Source organism: Triticum aestivum, chromosome 2B (genome assembly GCF_018294505.1).
Source record: "Triticum aestivum cultivar Chinese Spring chromosome 2B, IWGSC CS RefSeq v2.1, whole genome shotgun sequence".
Lineage (NCBI taxonomy): Eukaryota > Viridiplantae > Streptophyta > Magnoliopsida > Poales > Poaceae > Triticum > Triticum aestivum.
Window position 1 is genome coordinate 552199488 of NC_057798.1, and position 21559 is coordinate 552221046.

Sequence of the window (21559 nt, forward strand, 5' to 3'; positions counted from 1 at the left end):
TGGAGGACTTCAGTCTACTCTCTTCTACATGCTGCAAGACGGAGGCTGCCAGAAGCGTAGTCTTCGATAGGATTAGCTATCCCCCTCTTATTCTAGCATTCTGCAGTTCAGTCCACTGATATGGCCTCCTTACACATATACCCATGCATATGTAGTGTAGTTCCTTGCTTGCGAGTACTTTGGATGAGTACTCATGGTTGCTTTCTCCCCCCTTTTTCCCCCTTTCCTTTCTTTCTGGTTGTCGCAACCAGATGCTGGAGTCCAGGAGCCAGGCGCCACCGTCGACGACGACCCCTACTACACCGGAGGTGCCTACTACTACGTGCAGCCCGCTGACGACGACCAGGAGTAGTTAGGAGGATCCCAGGCAGGAGGCCTGCGCCTCTTTCGATTTGTATCCCAGTTTGTGCTAGCTTTCTTAAGGCAAACTTGTTTAACTTATGTCTGTACTCAGATATTGTTGCTTCCGCTGACTCGTCTATGATCGAGCACTTGTATTCGAGCCCTCGAGGCCCCTGGCTTGTATTATGATGCTTGTATGACTTATTTATGTTTTAGAGTTGTGTTGTGATATCTTTCCGTGAGTCCCTGATCTTGATCGTACACGTTTGCATGCTGATTAGTGTACGATTGAATCGGGGGCGTCACAAGTTGGTATCAGAGCCGACTGCCTGTAGGAATTCCCCTTCCACACTCCTTGGCCGAAGTCGAGTCTAGACTTTACAAAACTTTTACTAACTTGGCTGTGTGGCCCATGGGCCCACGTCGCCATTGGGTGGTATTAGGATCTTTTACTCCTCGATCTTACTCTGGGACTCTAATCTCTCTTCTATTCGGGTTAAATGAACTTTGCTAAATCTAACATTAGGATCTCGTTATCACTTTCACCCGGAGAGCCCCTTATTACTGATGATCGTCGGCTGCACCAGAAGACCCTGAAGATACTCTCCGCTGTTAACTCGAGAACTTGTGTTCATCGCGATTGCAATTCCCCTTCCATCGTAAACCCTTATGGATAACTACTTGCAGTTGTTATTCCTACCTTCGTCCCCAGTTGGTCTTGCTATTACAAGATACCCCGAAAAACTCGTCGTTGTTTCGATAATCCTTTGAGCTTACTGCCTTGTTGTTCTTTGTCACCTGAATACCCCTACGGTTGATTCTCGCACTTATCGAGTATCCTCTCATCCCCCAGTTGTTCATGTGTTACACAAAAGTCTTCGAAATACCATTCGATATTCCAAAAATCCTCAGTAACCTATTGCTCTGGAATTTCTTGCTTGCTTTCATTATGATTAATCCCATAAGTATAGTAATCATATTGGCATCCTTTGTCACCATCATTTTTGAGTCCGTTGATTCAATACGTTGTGAATGTTCGCAATCATCAGTCGAGTCCTAGGATTATCTTTCCGGCTCAGACGTCATTTTGAACATGAGCTGGTTCTCGACCAAACTATCTGTCGTTGAATTGTGCCTCTGGTATATTCAATTGATTCATCCTTGATCAGAATGTCTGCTTTTGATCCTTTGTTTTGGAAATCATAATTCCTTTGCATCTAAGCTTTGGATTATTCAGATGGATCCATAATCTATTGCATTTGCATTCTTTCTTCCTCTGATTGGGTATCGATACTCACCTCAGCTCCACTGTGGATCGCCATATCCACTGTTGGATTATTATATCCGATAGTGTCCTTAATAATTAATCATCTTGTGAGTCCTTCTCCGATACATAATGCCTTTGTTAAATTGTATCCTTTCCTTTTGTCAACCGTGCTCTACTTTTGAGCTGGTGATATTTACTCTTGAAGCTTATGGTATATGTTCGTAAGAAGCCCCCGATGGGATTGAACCAACGCCTTCCCTCATCGGTGTGAACCCGAAAGATTTCACGAGTCATACTTATCTGGTATTGCACCAGGTAAAACTTTCAACAACTAATGCCATTATCGAAACGAGAAGTGAATGTAAGGTTATGCTTCGGAGAAGTGGGAGTCGACCTTGAACTTTGTGTTCATGCCCATGGACCCGAGGTGGAACTTATCATGGAAGCTTCTCGTAGTAATAATAATCCCCTTGTTATAACTTCTTCTCTTATCTATGCTTGGTCTTTTGCGACCGTGGTTTCGACCATATTGTTCTTCTTTCCCATTTCTTGGACAAGTTTAAGTGCTTGCCTTCTGCAAATGATTTCACTTGTCCAACCTCTATCCCGCTCTACCCTTGAGTATACCCTCTGGTACCGCGAGAATGTCAGGGAACTACATAACTTCTTATGGGTTCTTCATCAACTATTATCTCTCACCGATTCCAAATTTCCTGGGTTCTGGGTTGTCGTCAACCGAGAACACCGATAAGTGAATCGATTCCGCACTCCGATTCAATAAATCTAAGTAATTCTGGTTGCTTACGAGTTTAATAATCCTTCAAGTCATTCCTAGCCTTATCGGCTATATCATTATCGTGCAAACTTCTAACTGTGCTACCTGGTCCTTCTTCCCGGAGCACAAAATTTTCGATGTGAGCTAAGCTTACGTCGATCTTCCTCGTCATAACAGTTCGCCTTGAACAACAAGCTTGATTTCAAGTTTGTGTCCTACCCATGGTTCCAATAACCTTCCGCTACCTCATTCCTTGGACTTGATGTCGTTGTTGGTTGATTACATCTTCGTGAAATCTCTCGACAAATGTGTCGTGATCATCATGACCGTTCTGAGCTCTTTTAGGATATCATCCGAACTCATGATGACAAATACCTTCCTTTCCCCTCGTTGATTTGTGTTATACCTTGAGTTCCTTGCTACCCAGCATTGTTCTTCTTTACCTTGTAATATTACCAACTTTTATGTCAAGAATGTCGTGGGAATTTCACCACCTCTTAAAAAATTCTTGATATAATAATACTTCTCGCCATCTCCGTTCATTCCTTGGACCCCGTATTGTTTTTTTTAACTGGAATACCGACAATTGAGCTATGATGTGTGAATTCCAAACTTCTAGCAACCCTATTGCTTTGAAGTTAATGGTCGATAGTTCAGTCTTAGACTATTGGTTATGGAATCATCATTTTAACATTGATCATGCTACCTAACCCCATATTTCGGGTGCACCTTTCAACCATTGTTTAATTGTGCATGTTTTCCTCGAGCATACCTCATTATGTCATCTGATCTGACAAATGTTATCTCCTTATTCACATAGTTGTGGAAATCCATCCTTTTGGAAATCTTGAGGACTTGTCGCTGAGTCCATCAGCCGCCTCCTCGTCCTCTCCTTGGTTAAATGATGAACTCTTGTTTTGGTACTCGCTTCCGTAGTTCATTTCCCGAGAATCTTACAATGACATCTCGTCAATTTGTGTTGCACCTTTTCTTCTCAGGCATCCTGAGTCCGAGGCATCCTGGCACCAATCAGATCTGAATCTCGGTCAGATATGATGATTGGGAAATATTTCCAAGAGTTATAACATTGGTCTTTACATGACATGGTAGCACACCCGGCCGGAGGCCCTATTGTTATAGTTCCCTTTAGCAATGTTATCCATTCTTCCATGAGGAAACTGTACGACTTATTCTACAAGTTGTTCTTGATGAATCCTTCGTGTATCCAAAGTACGACCTTTGCTTGAAGACCATGTGAATGCTATCTCGAAGCATGTCTACGGTACTCCGTTTTAAAACAAGAACATTTGAAGCCCAATGCTAAATGTTTCTTGCTCAATTATCCAAACACCGTTGTATGGGTAATGTCATATGTGTTTAAACACATTTTCCTTTCCATTGTTTTGTTTAATCTGATAATCATATTTTTCTTTCCATTTGTTGGGCTAACGTTTCTTGTGATCTATATGATCTAAGCAGTAATATTCTCCTGCTTAGGAAAACACCTCGGTTTACAACTATGTCAGAGTGACCCTGTTACTATTGCTGACGACATCCTGGTAACCCCCGATGGATGAGAACTTTGCCTATTGGTCCGCCTCGTTCAACGAGCAGGAAAATGGTTCTCTTCGTCCCTCGCCCTTGGTACCAACGTTGTTGCCAACATAACTGACAGGCTATCCTCTGCCAAGCCTTGCTACCATGACCGTGCAATATGTCGGCGCCCTTCCTACTTTTAACCCACATGGTGGGCCCATAACCCACAGGTCCCAGGATCGAAACCTGACTCTCCTGTACACCTTGTTGACAAAGTTATCCCTTACTCTTGGTTTCGTGTGTAACTCATGAGCCACCTTCCTAGTGCTCTATTCTGGTATCAGACGCAATACTTACTCTCACTGCCCTGAACCACTTTCTCACTCTGGTTCAGACTTCGAGCAACTATCTATCCACTTGGAACCTGTTATTGTACCTTCGTACCTTACTCTTGATGTATTCTAGATGTTCGACTCGAGAGATAATCTGATGCTCCTTCATGGGTTAACCCCCAGATTGTTTCCCTCATAAGCATTCTGTCGTAGCCGAGCTGCCCCTTACCTATTCGTAAGTACGTTGGAGTTCCCGAGAAAAGGGCGACATCACCATGATGACCTGAAGCAGAGAAATGAAGATGTCAATGTAATGGATCGACCTCTTCAAGAAGAGCAACCAAGACTGAGAAGATTCGTTAGGATTCCGTAACCAGACCTTCCCCCTTAGTCCCCCTCTTAAATCTCGGGACGAGATTTCTTGTAGTGGAGGAGAATTGTGACGCCCGGGTAATTAAGCTACAGTGATCCTCTGCTAGTGATGCCCTGTCATCCCGATTACTTTTGCTAAATGTCCGTTAGTTCAACCGCGTCAAATTCGAATTTAAATTATTGTCGATAATAAAAGTTTTCAGAAATTGAAATAAAAATGTTCGGTGGTTGCCAAATATTACAAGGATAATTATGGTGCAGCAAACACATTTTTATAAAATGTCTAAATAATTTAAAGTGACTTAAAGCGGAAAAGAAAATAAATAAAAACAAGACAGAAAAACTAAATCCTAAAACTAGAAGAAAAGGAGAGAGAAAGACCCCCCCCCCCGGGGGCCAGCAGACCCAGCGGGCCGGCCCATTCGCCCACTTGGCCCAGCCGGCCGGCCCACTACCCCCTCCTTATCCACTCCCTCCCCCAAACCCTAACCGGCCACCACCCACTCCCCCCCCACGACGCGCCCTCCCCCCCCCCCCCCCGATCCAGATCGGATCGGGCTCGACGCCACCCCGCCGCCACACGACGCCGCCCGGAGCTCGCCGCCCCCCCACGTTAGGAGCACCTCTGCCTCGACCTCCCCGTCGTCGGACCCTCCTCGCCGGACTGCTCTTCTCCGCCGCTCGTCCCCGTCGTCCTCCCCAACCTTCCCCGAGCCCACTGTCCCGGCCCCCACGAACCCCCTGTGAGGCCTCGCCCCTCTCCACTCCCCTCTGCTCCCTACGCTCGCTCCGTCGTCGTGCACCCCCCCCCCACGCGTCCTGGCCGCCCAGTGCGCGCGCTCGGCCGCTCGGTCGCGCCCGTCGCCGCGCCGACCCGTTGCTCCTCGCCCCGTCCGCGCTCACCACACGCACCGCCCTGACGGCCGTTGCTCCCGCGCACCCTGTCTGCCGTGGCCGGCACGTCCCCGGCCGCCTCCGCTCGCGACCACCGAGGCCCCCAGGCGCGCTCACCCTCGCCTCTCATGGCGTCGGGTGCGAGCCTCCGCACCAGTTCGCCGCGCCCGCACGCGTTGCTCCAACCCGCTCGCCCTGTGTCGTACCGAGGAGCCTCCGCCCCTCTCGTCGTGGCCTCGCGCTCACGTCGTCCGCCTCTGGCCGCCCTGCTGCATGTCGGCAGCCGCGGCCCTCCCAATGCTCCGCCCGGTCGCAGCCGCCGGAGCTCAACGCCGGCGTGCTGGCGCCCGCGCCCACCAGCCGCCCCTTGTTGCCTGGTCGGGTGCGCCCCCGCGGGCTAGCGCCCGTTCGGGCTGTGCCTGTTAGCGCCCGTGCCCGCTATGGCCTCTGGGCCAATGAAAAACGGGGCCCACGCCCCTGAGAACAAAAAAAAGGATTTAATAAAAAAATATAAATAAATAAATAAAATATTATTTAGTTAATTAAATAAAGAATTAATTAACTTAATTAATCCTGATTAGATTAACCTAATCACCTAGTTTAGTTAATTAATCTATTAGGTTAATTAGCAGTCAATGACATGCGGGACCCACACGTCAGTTGACCAGTCAACACCTCTGTTGACTGCTGACGTCATGATGACATCAGCAAACACTGTTCTGGATAATGTTGTTTTAAAATAATTAAGTAAATCTTAAAAATGATTTAAATCTTTTAAAATTAATATAAAATAAACCGTAGCTCAGATGAAAAAACTTTGTACATGAAAGTTGCTCAGAACGACGAGACGAATCCGAATACGTGGTCCGTTCGTCCGCCACACACCCATAGAATATCGAACATGCAACTTTCCCCCTCCGGTTCATCTGTCCGAAAACACGGAACACCGGGGATACTTTCCCGGATGTTCCCCCCCCCCTCACCGGTATCGCCTCATACCGCGTTAGAACACGTCTAGCTCTGCCTGTTATCCTGTTATGCACTTGCTTGCTATGTATTTATTGTTTCTCCCCCCTCTTCTCTTCGGTAGACCCCGTGACGATGCTGATGCCCCAGTTCGACTACGGAGTTGACGACCCCTCTCTCTTGCCAGAGCAACCAGGCAAGCCCCCCCCCCCTTGATCACCAGATATCGCCTATTCTTCTCTATACTGCTTGCATTAGAGTAGTGTAGCATGTTACTGCTTTCCGTTAATCCTATTCTGATGCATAGCCTGACATTGTTGCTACATCTGTTGATACCTTACTTGCAATCCTAAATACTTAGTATAGGATGCTAGTTTATCATCATTGGCCCTACATCCTTGTCAGTCTGCCTTGCTATACTATTGGGCCGTGATCACTCGGGAGGTGATCACGGGTATATACTATACATACATTCATACTATACAGATGGTGACTAAAGTCGGGTCAGCTCGACGAGTACCCGCAAGTGATTCTGATGAGGGGGCTGAAAGGACAGGTGGCTCCATCCCGGTAGAGGTGGGCCTGGGTTCTCGACGGCCCCCAACTGTTACTTTGTGGCGGAGCGACAGGGCAGGTTGAGACCGCCTAGGAGAGAGGTGGGCCGGGCCTTGGTTGGCGTTCGCGGATACTTAACACGCTTAACGAGATCTTGGTATTTGATCTGAGTCTGGCCATTTGGTCTATACGCACTAACCATCTATGCGGGAGTAGTTATGGGTATCCCGGCGTCGTGGTATCTGCCGAAGCACTTCGTGACGTCAGCGACTGAGCGGCGCGCGCCGGATTGGACTGGAACGCCAATAGGCTAGGTCTGCTTCCGGCCGCCCATGCAACGTGCAGGTGTGCTCAGGGCGATGGGCCCAGACCCCTGTGCCTTAGGTTTAGACCGGCGTGCTGACCTCTCTGTTGTGCCTAGGTGGGGCTGCGACGTGTTGATCTTCCGAGGCCGGGCATGACCCAGGAAAGTGTGTCCGGCCAAATGGGATGGAGCGTGTTGGGTTATGTGGTGCACCCCTGCAGGGAAGTTAATCTATTCGAAGAGCCGTGATCTTCGGTAACAGGACGACTTGGAGTTGTACCTTGACCTTATGACAACTAGAACCGGATACTTAATAAAACACACCCTTTCAAGTTCCACAGACAACCCGGTGATCGCTTTTCCACAGGGCGACGAGGGGAGGATCGCCGGGTAGGATTATGCTATGCGATGCTACTGGAGATGCTACTTGGAGATGCTACTTGGAGGACTTCAGTCTACTCTCTTCTACATGCTGCAAGACGGAGGCTGCTAGAAGCTAGTCTTCGACAGGATTAGCTATCCCCCTCTTATTCTAGCATTCTGCAGTTCAGTCCACTGATATGGCCTCCTTACACATATACCCATGCATATGTAGTGTAGTTCCTTGCTTGCGAGTACTTTGGATGAGTACTCACGGTTGCTTTCTCCCCCCTTTTTCCCCCTTTCCTTTCTTTCTGGTTGTCGCAACCAGATGCTGGAGTCCAGGTGCCAGATGCCACCGTCGACGACGACCCCTACTACACCGGAGGTGCCTACTACTATGTGCAGCCCGCTGACGACGACCAGGAGTAGTTAGGAGGATCCCAGGCAGGAGGCCTGCGCCTCTTTCGATTTGTATCCCAGTTTGTGCTAGCCTTCTTAAGGCAAACTTGTTTAACTTATGTCTGTACTCAGATATTGTTGCTTCCGCTGACTCATCTATGATCGAGCACTTGTATTCGAGCCCTTGAAGCCCCTGGCTTGTATTATGATGCTTGTATGACTTATTTATGTTTTAGAGTTGTGTTGTGATATCTTTTTGTGAGTCCCTGATCTTGATCGTACACGTTTGCGTGCATGATTAGTGTACGATTGAATCGGGGGCGTCACACAAGGACCGGATCTAGCAAGAAACTACAAGCAGATGATCAGATGCACCAAGATCAAATCCTGAAACAAACACAAACCCCAGATTGCAAACTCCTGTAAACACCACAGATATCCACACAACGAAACACCCAGGTGAGCAGATCTAGCAAAAGGATAACAAAAAACACAAGGTAATGAAACGGTCAAAGCGAAACTAGGAAGCTAAAAAGCACGAACCCTAGCTCGGAAAGGGGAAGAGCAGAAGAGCGAGACTGAAGGAGAGAAGGGGGCAAGTGACTGACAACACAGAGGAGGGGAGAGAATAAGACGAGGACATCGGCGACGGTCGGCGATCCCCGATAACGGGTCGGGCTTCTTAACGGGCAAACCACGCCAGACGAGCCAGGTCGCGCCCCATGCCACACGAGCCAGCCCGCACCCCAGATCGACTGACCCAAAGCACGGGTAAGTCGACGCTAGCCGGCCCAACGAAAACAGAATGCAGTCAAAACAGAAAAAATAAAACACGCATCTCAAAGCACAATCCAACGGCCCAAAATTCGACTGCCGCAAAACTAAAAAATCAACTGACTGGAAGGTAGCTATTTCGATAATTTTCACTTGTGCATCTCATGTAGTATTAATTTTGTCAATAGTCAAAGACGGTCTTGAAATACGCATTAGGCCCTATATAGATGAAAGGACGGAGTAGTGTTTTTCAGCGCGCACCCAATCCATTTTTGCGCGCGCACTGTTCTACAGATTCTGCTGGAGCTGTCCCGCGTCCAGAAAACCCGGATTTTAGCGCGCGGCCCAATTTTTGAGCGACTGTTGGCTCTTACATTCCTACATCTTGGAAAGCACGGTCGACTCCACGGCACTAGAACGCCCACGGTGCGAAGAAGCCTCCGAGAGCCCCGCGCGCACATTGGCCGCGAACCTCTCCATGGCGCGCGGAGGCAGGCACATCGGCACGGTGATCCCTCCGGCCGCCGCAGGAATGTGGAACGTGGCCAGCGTCGTCGTGGCCGGCCCGCCGTACACCGGAAGGCCCCACCCGAGGTCCACCTCGTGCAGGTTCGACTTAGTCAGATCCGTCACAAGATACGTCCACGCCGTCGTGAACCGCGGCCGCCCGCGCAGCACCAGCGCGTCGGCCACCGACTGCGCGTAGTCGTCGGCGGCGACCCGCGCCTTGGCAGCCACGATCAGCTCCACGGCGCGGCCCAGCGGTCCCGAGCAGAGCTCGCCGGCCGTCGTCCGCGCCACGCCGAAGGTGAGCGCGTTCCCGTAGAACCCCTCGGGGAGCGGGCAGCCGCGCTTCCCGCGGGCGTTCACCACGAACATGAACCGCACCTCGTCGCCGGGCTCGTACCCGAGCGCCGCGGTCCGGCAGCGCCACGCGAACGCCGACAGGAGCAGGAACCGGGAGCACCGCGACCTCATCCGCGGCGGTAGCTGGTCCCTCAGCGAGGACAACTCCTCGGGGCCGAAGAGGAATGCCCGGTGCACGAGCTCGCCGCCCGGACGGAGCCTGTCGTTGGCCGCGTCGGCCGCGAGCTCGTACTCGGGGTGTTGGTAGTTGGGGCACGGTGGGTCGCGCGCGTCGAGCAGCTCCCTTGCCCACACCGGCCGCACGCTTGGCGCCTCCATGCCGCTCGCCAGCTCGCCGACGGCCTGCAGGAACTGCGTGACGCCCGGCGCGTCCACCAGGTTATGGCACACCTGGATGCCGAACACGAAGCCTCCGCACCTCAACCTCGTCACCTTCATGCCATCATGCATGGTGCATGTCAGTCTCACGTACACGTAGTACAAATTAAGGATGCACCATCAATTCTTCAACCCTGGCCTAGTTCGTCCAGGAAAAAATAATCTTGGATGCACCCATGAGTCCATGACTTACTTGAACGTAGAGCAGTGGACGATCGACAACGACGGCGGAGTTGCTCTCCGGCAAGCACAGGAGCTGGCCGGCGCAAGGGACCGGCGGGCACAGGGTGTCGCCGAATTCGTCCAACGCGACGTCCGCGTCAGCCTCGACAAACCACACCCCCTCGCCCGTGCAGTCCACCGCGAGCTTCCTGCCGGGCAGCTCGCGAAGCCGCCCGGCGATGGGGTAGTAGTGCACGAGCGCGGCGGCCAGACCGTCACGTATGACCCTGGCCGGGTCGGCGCGCGCCCGCGAGGGGCGGCCCCGGTAGAAGTAGATGACGGAGCGGTAGAACCGGAGGCTCTCCTGGTCGTCGAGGTCCGAGAGCCGCTTGAGCTCGCGCGGCGTCGGCCCGGCCGGCGCGACCAGCTCCGGCTCGCCGCGGCGCGCCACGAAAGCCAGGGACGCGACGGCCATAGTAGAAGCGCTAAATTACTTGGTTTATTAAGGCCGCCGCCGCTGTTGCTTTAACTTACCGTGGCAAATGGCGGACGCTGGATCGTACTCGATCGTTTCATATGCATCTATGAGCGTATGAACGGCCATATATATAGGGGCGTGGGTCGAGTTTACGCTGTGAAGAAATTCGTCGTGGTCTGGTCGCCGGTGGCGAAGCCAGAATATGGGAGTGTGATCTGAGAATCTGTTCAGCGCGTGGTGCGGTCGCTTACAGCATTTACAATCGGACTTGGCAGATCTGCCCCCCTATACGGCCCCTCATATGTTGTGCCTTACATTCACATATCTCAAATTTTGATCCTTAAAACCATGTAATCCGTGCACATCGATCATACGATACGATACAAATTGTCCGAGTTCAAAAGTTTGAAACAAAGCAAAGCAAATCACTATTTAACAAACCAGACATGCCAAAGTAAAATCAATGTCCGAGTGTGACGGATGGCCTCGGATCACTGGCCGAGCGCCTGCTCCAAACGGAATGCGTCGTGCTCGTCCTGATCTGCCTGCATCCGGGCTCCTTGCTCCGCCTGCATCTGGGATGCCTCCCCCGAACGGAAGGGGTGCGGGGATCCGGGCACGGCCGAGGAGACAGCTGCGCTACCATGTCCTGACCTCCTTGCGACGCCACCGCCGCCTCCCTCTCTTGCTGTCGGCATCACCGCAACTTCCGGGCGACATTCTATGCCTTGCAAGTCGTAGACGAAGAAGGGATCCCGCCGACAGACGAGGCGGACTGCGTCTCCGTCGCAGCGATCTGGATAACGTCTCCGCCGATGGATCGGAAGTGGTAAGGATTGGCAACAATGTTGAAGGATAGTGAGGCTCAGGGCGTGGGAAAGGTTGGAGGGCGGCAGGAGAAGAAGGAAGGGTTTGATGAATTTGGTGCAATTTACGGTGACGTCGGGTTGTCGGGTACGATGTGACGGGCGCCTTATATCCGCTCCATATTTGAGCTGGATATGAGGGTGCCGATCAGCCCAGACGTTTGAGACTTATTTAAGAAGCATGTCTGGATCAGAAAATCATGACCAATCAATGACCGATCCACGCAAACGTATGAGACGGATTTAAGGCACCCGACTATAGATGCTTTTAGTGCGGCGTACATGCCTGCCTCTTGTCGGTCCGACCGTCCGAGGATGCGTTAGCATGATTTACCCTGGACGCCTTTATCGTGCTTTGGCAGATCCTGGACCGTAGCATTCAGGGCTAGTAAGTGTAAGAGATGTATTTGCGTCGTACGTTGATTTTGGCTGCAACTTTTCACACGTACTCGTCTCAAGCGTGGCTATCTCGCGCTCGCGCGTTGACGCACTCGATTTCACACAGGGTACGTTTTCATATCGATCTGGTTCGATGTGTTGTTTCTTTTTTTATTTCTTTCCTTTTTTTTATATTGCATGCAGCCACGCACCCCCTTAAAATGAGGGGGTAAAGAGATTAGAGGGAGAACTCAGGGGGAGAGAAAGATCAGAGGAAGCACTCCACTTAAAATCACAAGACCTCCTCTTCGGAGAGATCGATTAGGAGAAAATCTATCCGGGCGCACGTAAAATCAGAGGAGTGATTAGGAAAAACTCCACGCAGCCCATGGAGCGTTGCGACGTGCGCTCGTCAGAAAGTCTTTTCGCAACTTTAGTAACCCCTCCTTTCTAAAATATTCAGCGTCTAATCTTTTGCATATAATCCCGTAATGTACTCCAAATGTAGGGCGTGCACGTCTTCCTCTCTCCTTCCGTTACAACCAACGACAACGATATTTTTGGGAAGGAAAACAATCGCTGACTGGATGTTAATTGGAGTTTTTTTAGGGAAACAACTTGATTTATTTAAAAGTGGTCTAGTATCTCGTCCGCAATTACACTTAAGATACAATCAGGCGACGATTTTGGCCACACCACACACACACCCTCACCTACAGCTAGCTTAGCAAGAACATGAGCAGCTCTATTGGCGGATCTCCTCCTCCATGTCACCTTGCACCCTTGCCAACCCTGCATGAGGCCTTTAATATCCTCAATAACAGCACCCATCAGTGAGAGGTTCTTAGACGCCCTGTTAATCATACCCACCGCCTCCTTGCTGTCCATCTCAACATGGATCCTCTGGATGTTTAGATCGCGCCCAGCCTGAAGCGCTTTTCGGCAGGCCAATAATTCCGCAGCTTCAGGCTTAGATACATGAGGGAATAAATGGGAAAGAGCACCTCTGAACGCTCCTGCATGGTCGCGGAAGACAACACCCCCGCCTCCATCGCCTGCCCGAGCTGACACCGCACCGTCCACATTGGCTTTAATCCAACATTGCTCCGGCGGCGTCCACTTCTCATCAGGTGGCTTGGACTTGACGCGATCACACTTTGAGACTGCATGGGACCACTCATCCATTGATCTTGAGACAGCAGCAGCAAGTTCCTTCGGCTCCTGGATCCGGACACCATCCCTTGTCGCATTCCTGGCTAACCAGAGTCCATAGACTGTCGCGACCGGATTTTCAAGATATATTTCCCAAAAAATGGTCCTTGTGCTCACCAGCCCCAGAATTACTGTTAGCTGATGAGGCACCAACTTGATACAGAAATTCCAAGAAAAAAAAAACATAATATGTAGTACAAGACCATTCTGGCCTATGAGTACAACACAAGGTTTCTGGTGGCTGATGACGGAAGCGGTTTGTGGTTCATCAGCGTCTATGGGACTCCATTTCCCACAGAAACAGCTGACCTGGATAACTCCTATCTTCGCGAGGCTGCTATCACCATTGCGTAGGTTCCGGGGCTGTCATCGCAACGCTCCTCTACATGCAAGAAATCTGGCCAAGACAATAGCCAGGGACAAGCCAGTGAGTACTTTGAATGTACTCGCAAACATTATGAACACAGTATAATATAACAAATGATAATCATGCTCTGAAATATTCTATGATCACCACGTCAGTCACAAAATAAAAATTCATGATGCACGCAAGCAGGTTATTCATATACAACATGAATATGCAATAAGGGAGTAGAAATAGAATGCATCGATCGGGTGTCTGAAGCGACGCCTCGAAAGGATAATAATATAAAGCATGCATCAGTCGGGCGTCTGAGCGACACCACATAAAGGGCTTATAAATAAAAAAATAACAAGCATGTCACAATCGGGCATCTGTGCGACACCACATACAGGGCTTATAAATAATTTAAATAGCAAGCATGCCACAGTTGGGCGTCTGAGCGACACCACATACAGGGCTTATAAATAATTTAAACTAGTGGACCCGTTGCGCCAAATGGCGCAGAGACCTGCTGAAGACATGTTGTCGATGAAAATAGTTTCATGCTGCAAGAACCTTCAACTAAATCATGCTATTTTGTAAACATGTTTATTACGTTGTTAAATAATAGTCTGGGAAAAGGGAAAATTTGCATGATATGAATATGTTCAGTTTGAAAATATGGTCACTATGATGAGAGAGTAAAGTTGGCATGGTTGTATTTTTTTAGTAAGTTTGAAAACATGGTTATCATGATTAGAAATCTGGCCATGCATATATTTCCTGCAGAAAAAGAGGGGAAAAGATAAGAAACCTAAGAAAAAAACATGTCTTTGTTGTGCATATAGGGAGATATAGGGATCAGGAGGTATTAGAATAGCCCATATATTATTTAGCCCAGCCCACATAGAGCGATATCTGTGGCCCGTGAGCAGGGGCGGAGCCGGAGCTAATCTTACCCTGATGCACCACTTAACCATTGCAAAAAAATCTAGCAACCGATGCGTTAAATAAAGGTGTGTTTCATAGCTTGTAACACGGATTACCAAACATAATAGAAGTCGATTTATAAAAGGTTAAAAAGATTCAACAGTCACACTGCTCAATATAATGTTAAAATAAACGACAAAATTTCTTGAAAAGGATGTCTTGCATTCTCAAATTCCAAAACAAATTATCAGACACCAAGGCTCAATAACCTACAATAACAAAACTAGAATTACAGTTTCAAGTACTACCTTTGTTCATTTTTATAAGACGTTTTAGACATTCAGAGACACTGTTCAAAATAGTAGAAAGCAAGCTGTCTGAAACGTCTTATAAAAACAAACGGAAGGAGTAGAACATAATAAAATGCCTAAGAAAGTGTATTCTTCTTACTAGATCTTTCAGATTTTGGATGATAATGTTCTATCAATTTTATCTTGCCCGGGTCATTCAATCTGCTAGCAACAATTTCATTGATTTAATTGTGGCAACATACAAAAATATGTAGGACAAACAACACAAATAAGGGGTAAATTCGACTCAATAGATGACCTTAATCTAGACAAAAAAAATCAAAAACACATTGATATATTGCTAAGAGAGAAGAAGAGAAAATTACGACGCCACCGGTGCCGGCTGCCGCTGCTGTGCGGACGTTCGGATCGACGAGGAAGACAGTAACGGATCCGTGCTACTGCTGCGGGCTGCTTCGGATCGTCACTTCGTCAGGACTCAGAAATAGATCAATTCCAAATTTTAAATCGAACGCTATAGAAAGAGTAGCTACAGTAGAAGTACCTACTCCGCTCTTGCCTCTTATAGTCTTGGTTCGATCACCGCCGCCGCTGCACAGGTTCTCAATCCCTGGATCGACCGATCGCCGCCGGCCGCTGCACACGTCGCCGAATCGCTGTGCGCGGCGGTACGCCTTTTTTCTCGGATCGATTGTTTTGTTCGTTATACGGGAAGCCACATAGATCGTTGACTAGTTGCTTTTTTCTTTTTTGAGGGAATCGTTGACTAGTTGCTTTTTTTTTGCTAGATGGCTTCGTGCGTGATGGGCTGCTGGAAGCGGACCAAAGGAGGCCTGGCGCGCCTGGTATTATGGGCCCTGTAGCACTCTTTTCGGCCTACCCTGTTGCCCTGGGCCAAAAACCTGATATTTAGTACGTAAAAACAAATCGGACCCTGTAGCCTGTGCTACAGGGTTGGCCCATTGGGCTCTGCCCCTGCCCGTGAGGAGCTGAATATGAAGCGGCAGGGGGCGGAGCCAGCGAAGACTGTGTATCCCCTTCCTTTCTTTCTCGGTTCCTTAGCTGGGTGACAGAGGCGTTTCATCAGCCGCGACCGGTGCGATTTCTCGCCTCTTTTGATTTCGGATTTGTCTGCATGCATGGATTTACTTTCCATCTATCTCGATCTTGCATGTCCCCTATTTTTTGTGGCGATTCCCACTCCTTTTGGCTCGTTTTTTAGGCATTATAGATCTTGTGTTGCGATCCTTTCTGTTTAGGGATGCACTCATATGGGATCCTTTCTGTTTAGCTGCCATTGTTTTGATTGAGAATCGATGGTGTCGTAGGTCAGTGCGACAGTTGAGCATGAGGGGATCTCGAACTGAGCCTGTGGATATCAGTTCTGATGGAAGCGCCGACAATGGCTCTGACGAAAAACTCGGACAGCAACTCAGATGGATCCGATGATAGTTCCTCTTATGAAGGAGCGTCCATGAGCTCCGATGGAGTGGTGTACATACGATAACAATTTTAACCCCCTATAATAATAATAAAAATAGGCCCGTTGTCTACAATAACATCTATAAACACATTTCAATTTGCTAGCGTAAAGTCTCATCAAAAACCACATTGTGTTGAAAAATATGTGCATTTTTTTGGTAGTATTTTGTTTGAGGAAGCAAGCATAGTAAGAATTTAGATCCCTTTGTATAAAAAATATATACATATCATTTTGCTTAATAACATGCTTATACTTAACACGACATATAAAACAAGTTAAGGAGGCCTTATTTTGCTTTAGAAATTGGTGTTTCTATCAATATATTAAGAACACAGCTAAGAAATCAAATCACATGAACGCGACACAACAACACGGTCACACCCGAACCGGCGAGGCCTTATCTACTTCCATGACAAAAGGAGTGAAATGCACGAAAATGCATAGGAGCTCTCGGGTGCTACGCAGGGGGGTAGAGCACCCGAGTGCTCCTAATCCACTTCCTGAAATACATCGCAATATTAATAGTTTTTTCCATCGGATGCATGTTTTAGATACAGAGTAGAAACTACTCGGGAACCTTGCTTACAATCAGATTTAACTGCCCCATGTAACTCCGCTGGGATATCTGCAATCTTGAGTATGTTCTCTTTAGTTCTGGCACACACACACCAAGGGCATGGGCGATGGTATACTGGTTCTGCTGCCCGGACTTGGACAAGAACAGACGAAGAGCTGGTCTTAATGTCGCATGAAGTTGGGAAACAGACATTGTTGTACATAGATGTCAGAGCTGTCAATCCATCTAGCATCGCCTGAGCCTCAGCCTCTTCCACAGAACTACATTTGTCAATGCTCTTGGATAAATAGAAGAAACACCAAAAAAAAAAAAAACCGGCGATGGCCCCGATATAGCTCCTCCAAGTCTCAGCAAAGAATGAAGCATCTAAATTTAACTTGATTGTTCCTCCGTCAGGGGGAATCCAGTGCCTCAAACTTCCAGCTGCATCGCCACTCTGTCTGAAAATTCAGAGTAAACGCTGTTTTCACTCTCTTCATCTGACTGAACATTGGGTGCTTGTCAATGTACCTGATCCACCAATATATTTTCACTCTCTTCATCTGACTGAACATTGGGTGCTTATCGATGTACCTGATCCACCAATATATTCAGCATAGTGTGGTTCTCTGACTGAATAATTGATAGTACTGTAGGGTGCTCTATTGTAGGAAGTGAGCCATCTGGAATTATCAATACTCTACACCCGCATTCTCGTAAAAGTTGTAAATCCTTGTGACATGAGACAATAAATGCATCCAGAAGCCCTCCACATGTGCAATCAACTGCAACAGACCAGGACTTGTTAGCAAGTTGTTGCATGACAAAAAGCATTATGAAGGTTTCGAAGAAGTACCGCATCCATAACTTACATTATAGAAAAAGGCATACTACATGAAAGAACCAGCTATAGTTTATACCATTCCTTTGCATTATAAAGTGCAGTACCCAAACTCCGACAAGGACTACAAGCATAATTATAACAACTTAGTGGCATCATCCCTGATACGGGATCGCATAAGACAACAAATTTATTTTGCATTCATGTTAACTGATGCAATGAGAAGAAATACTAAAGTTACTCCAATGAACTGGAATCAACAGCAGAAAGGCTTGAGCAAATTGATTTATTTTCTGAAGGTTCAAATAAATTGAGCAGTATGTGTACATGATATAGGCTTGCGACCAAACAAATAAAGTGAGCAGTATTTTTCACCACCCCATTCACAAAGCTAGTTAATTAACATCTTGAGCACCACTCGGATTTTATACAGCGAGCTCTGAATAATAAGTAAATATATAGTTTCCGCAGAAAAAAATGTGAATGTATAGTTTTTTCTTGTGAAGGGCTTCTCATGCAAATGCACTGTGAGCAGTATGTATTCATGATACAGGCTTGCGCCCAAACTAACACAGGACATACTTTATTTTTTTAAAGAAAGCCAACTTAAGTATCAGTACCATTGATATCCGAGTGGATCAAATCCTACCATGAGAACCCACCTGCACCGATCAACGTTAAAATTAAGATAACTCTGTAGCAACACATGTTTTAGTGTTTGCAAACCACAAAGGTACAAGTCGAGGTCATTCAGCGATATAGATATATACCATGCAGATCATTCAGAGGCCAATACATTAAAAAAACAGAAATTAAAGACATTTTGTGTGTGTGTGAGAGAGAGAGTATTGAAAAACACTTGATTATGCTATGAAACTGAATACTTCTAAACAAAATGCATACAATAAATGTACTCCACGTGCATATAACTCCTAGGACATGATCTTCTTCACCTACAACTTGTCAGAGACTGCTTGAAGATTTCAAACCAAATCTGCATATAGTCAATCAGATTATTATTTATATATTTGCAACAAATGAACCACACAAAAAATCTAATATATGGATACATAAGGAACATCCAAGGGGGAAACCTTATTCTAATACAGATTTGAATATGCTAAAAAAATCCTAGCCATGAAAGCTAACACCTGTAACATAGATGCAAATGTATGAATAATTAAGAAACCTGAAAAGATAATGAACTAACACCTATATATTTTTCCTGACCTTTGATTCCGTCGAAACCGAATGAACCGAAACACATGCCCAAAACCGCATTCTACTGTCAAAATCCAAATCAGTAAGATAAAAATGAGCACCCTATTTTCACTGCCTGTACAAAACATGCCTTACCATGTGAGGCCGAGTCATTGGAGTTGAAATATAAGGATAATTAGATTTAATCCGCGTAGAACTCCAGCCACATTAAGTTTTTCATTTCCTGAATCGACATTACACAAATAGATGTAAGGAACTGATAAAGTTACCACGACCTGTGCTTCATTTGATCAGGAAAAGAGATGAGATATGCATGACTATGTATCATATAAATGTGGACATACCAAATACTTCTTGTGAATTCTTAAAATATCACAGTCCTATACTATTTTTTGCAGGAAATCACAGTCCTATACTACATAGCTAATCTCCAAATAAGTCAATAAGTTCTTTCTTTCTTATACATCATATCAATATACAGAATCCTTACCCACAAATAAAAATTCTCAGATACGTAGATATCATGTTTAAAAAAACATATATTAGCAAATTTAAATGTGAGTGATGTAGAAAGTGATAGCAGAATAGAGTTAGTACCATCATATGGCACCTTCTAAATAAAAGCCAAGAAAAATAACAGGGGCTCTTTAACCTGCCCCATAAAAAATGCACTATAAATTTAACAAACGGGTTGAAAGACAAGTAACCTGCAACATAAATGTGAGGATGACATAAAGGCTAGTAAAACTTGAGCCGAAACCAAGTTGCGTTCTTACCTGCCCATATCATATACATACTGAAAAAGTGTCCAAATTGAAGCATATCCAAAAGGTCTACAACTCCTTCAAAGAATACCCTTCTCCATAGCAGCCAAGCAACAAGCCTGTTGTATGGAAGTAAAACCACTGGAATCAAATATGAATTGAATAATGTATATCTACTCGAGCTCTAGGTATTGCATAGTACCCCTTTGATGTGCTTCAATTTTTTTGACCAACTCAATCACTCCGAAAGTTAACCCATATCTTCTCTTCATCCTCAGATCTGTACACATCATGCTTAGACTTTAGAAAACCAATATTAGTAAATTTAAATGTGAATGATGGAGAAAGTAACAGGATGCTGAATTTGCATATTCAATAGTGACCAACTCTGGTAACTAAATAAAGGAGGCATCTACCCATAATCATAAGAGAATTACAGCCTCTACTTGCTAAACTGATCCTTCTCCTAGTACTTGGCGTCCTCTCCCTCCATAAACATGGCAGAAATCAACCATCAACAGAGCTTAAAACAGGATGTAAGATGAAAAAAGCTTGTCAAGTTGAACCCATAAGCATGGAGGCAATACGATATTAGAAGAAAAAACATGGAAAATGTCATAGCTAGTAGAGCAGGAACATTGCTACTCAAACCTAAAAAAATTGAGGATTGCAACTCAGATCTAATAAAAACGTCACAGCATTGAAGTTCATATGAACATCAATTCACTGTAACTACCTTTCTGGGCAGGTCACCTGGCTCTCGTGTAAACCGCAGCCACCGCCGCCTTCCTCTTCTCTCCTGAGCACTTGCCGTCGACCTTCGTGCCCTCGCCTCTCGCCTCCGGCCTCAGTGCGAACATCAATTCACAATAACTACCTTTCTGGGCGGGTTGGTGGACGAAGCAGATGGCTTCAGTGGAATGAATTTGACAAACAGCAGCAGCAGTGTATGTAGCGTCTTGAACCATGGAAGAAGGTGGGGGAGCAGGAAGGGACCTTGTGCGTGGGGTAGTCGTGGCCGTGGTCGGGCTGGACGGCGTCTCCGTCGAGTTCGTCCATGGAAGGTAGGAAGGAGCTGCTGCTGCTCAACAGAAAAAGAAATCAGGGGTCCGATTCGATCTGATGTGATGTGAGAGAGGAGAGTAGTCGGGGAAAGGGAGAGCTCACCGTTGCAACCGGGCGACCGGAGAGGTGGAGGATGGAGGCGGAGGAGGGGATCCGTGCCTGGAAGCCGTCACGCCGCCGCGTCCATGGAGACGCTGCTGCTGCTGCTGCTGGAGATCGAGAAAGCAAATAAATTAGGGGAAGGATGTGAGCAGTGACGGCACGCAGGTGGATCGGCCGCCGATGGATGCAACCTCATCCTCCCTTGCCTTGGCCGCCACCGCCCCGCCCGCGGCCGCCGCATCGGCCCTCTCCGCGCCCGCCCCGACCGCCGCCGGCCGGCTTTCTTGGCCCCCCCTGGTTTGAAGCCCCGGCCGTCCATGCGAGAGGCCCCCTCGTCAGCGCCAGCGGGAAGGAGGAAGGAGGAGGAAGGGGGAGAAGGGATGCGGCGGCCGGCGGCTATCCGGACGAGCAGGAATGAGGGAGGAGGTGCGGCGCTGTCGAGGGAGGAGAACGAGGCGGAGTGGGCACACGAACAAAGTTCACCCAGCCAACGAGCGTGCGAGACGAGCCCACCCGTCATTGGCCAACCGAAACAACCGTGGGGTGAAAATCGAGTTTGACTGCAGGTGAAGATCCGACGGTTCAGACACGCCAAAAGCCAGATCGGACGGCCGATGAAGGAGCTGATCGACGGAGCATCCTGGAGGTGAGTTGGCTAGCCTCTTTTTTGTTTTAAATAACAAGCATGGCACAGTCGGGCGTCCGAGCGACACCACATAAAAG

The 21559-nt window shown here is 47.6% G+C and overlaps 2 protein-coding genes across 50 annotated transcripts; both read right to left on the reverse strand.

The window, feature by feature from the left end:
- Positions 1–9257: 9257 nt before the first annotated feature.
- Positions 9258–10761, reverse strand: LOC123039293 (benzyl alcohol O-benzoyltransferase-like). The gene is made up of 2 exons (XM_044462515.1): positions 10318–10761; positions 9258–10178 (listed from the first exon to the last, which is right to left on the reverse strand). The coding sequence occupies exons 1-2, from the start codon at positions 10759–10761 to the stop codon at positions 9258–9260; spliced, it is 1365 nt and encodes a 454-aa protein (XP_044318450.1).
- A 5953-nt stretch (positions 10762–16714) lies between these two features.
- On the reverse strand, positions 16715–21295 carry LOC123045979 (uncharacterized). Of its 49 annotated transcripts, none has more exons than XR_006421823.1 (12): positions 21028–21295; positions 20837–20943; positions 20666–20750; positions 20086–20550; positions 19872–19949; positions 19682–19788; positions 19041–19128; positions 18915–18966; positions 18779–18835; positions 18588–18678; positions 18305–18346; positions 16715–17628 (listed from the first exon to the last, which is right to left on the reverse strand). XR_006421823.1 is itself a non-coding variant. In XM_044469243.1 (6 exons), exons 2-6 carry the CDS (start codon positions 19056–19058, stop codon positions 16806–16808), a joined length of 711 nt encoding a protein of 236 aa, XP_044325178.1. In that variant the 5' UTR covers positions 19059–19128; positions 19396–19675; the 3' UTR covers positions 16715–16805. The 49 variants fall into 49 exon arrangements, 1 of the variants encoding a protein (XP_044325178.1); XR_006421835.1 differs by having other exon boundaries at positions 16715–17808; XR_006421833.1 differs by adding an exon at positions 17716–17808 and having other exon boundaries at positions 18779–18966.
- Between the last annotated feature and the right edge of the window lie 264 nt (positions 21296–21559).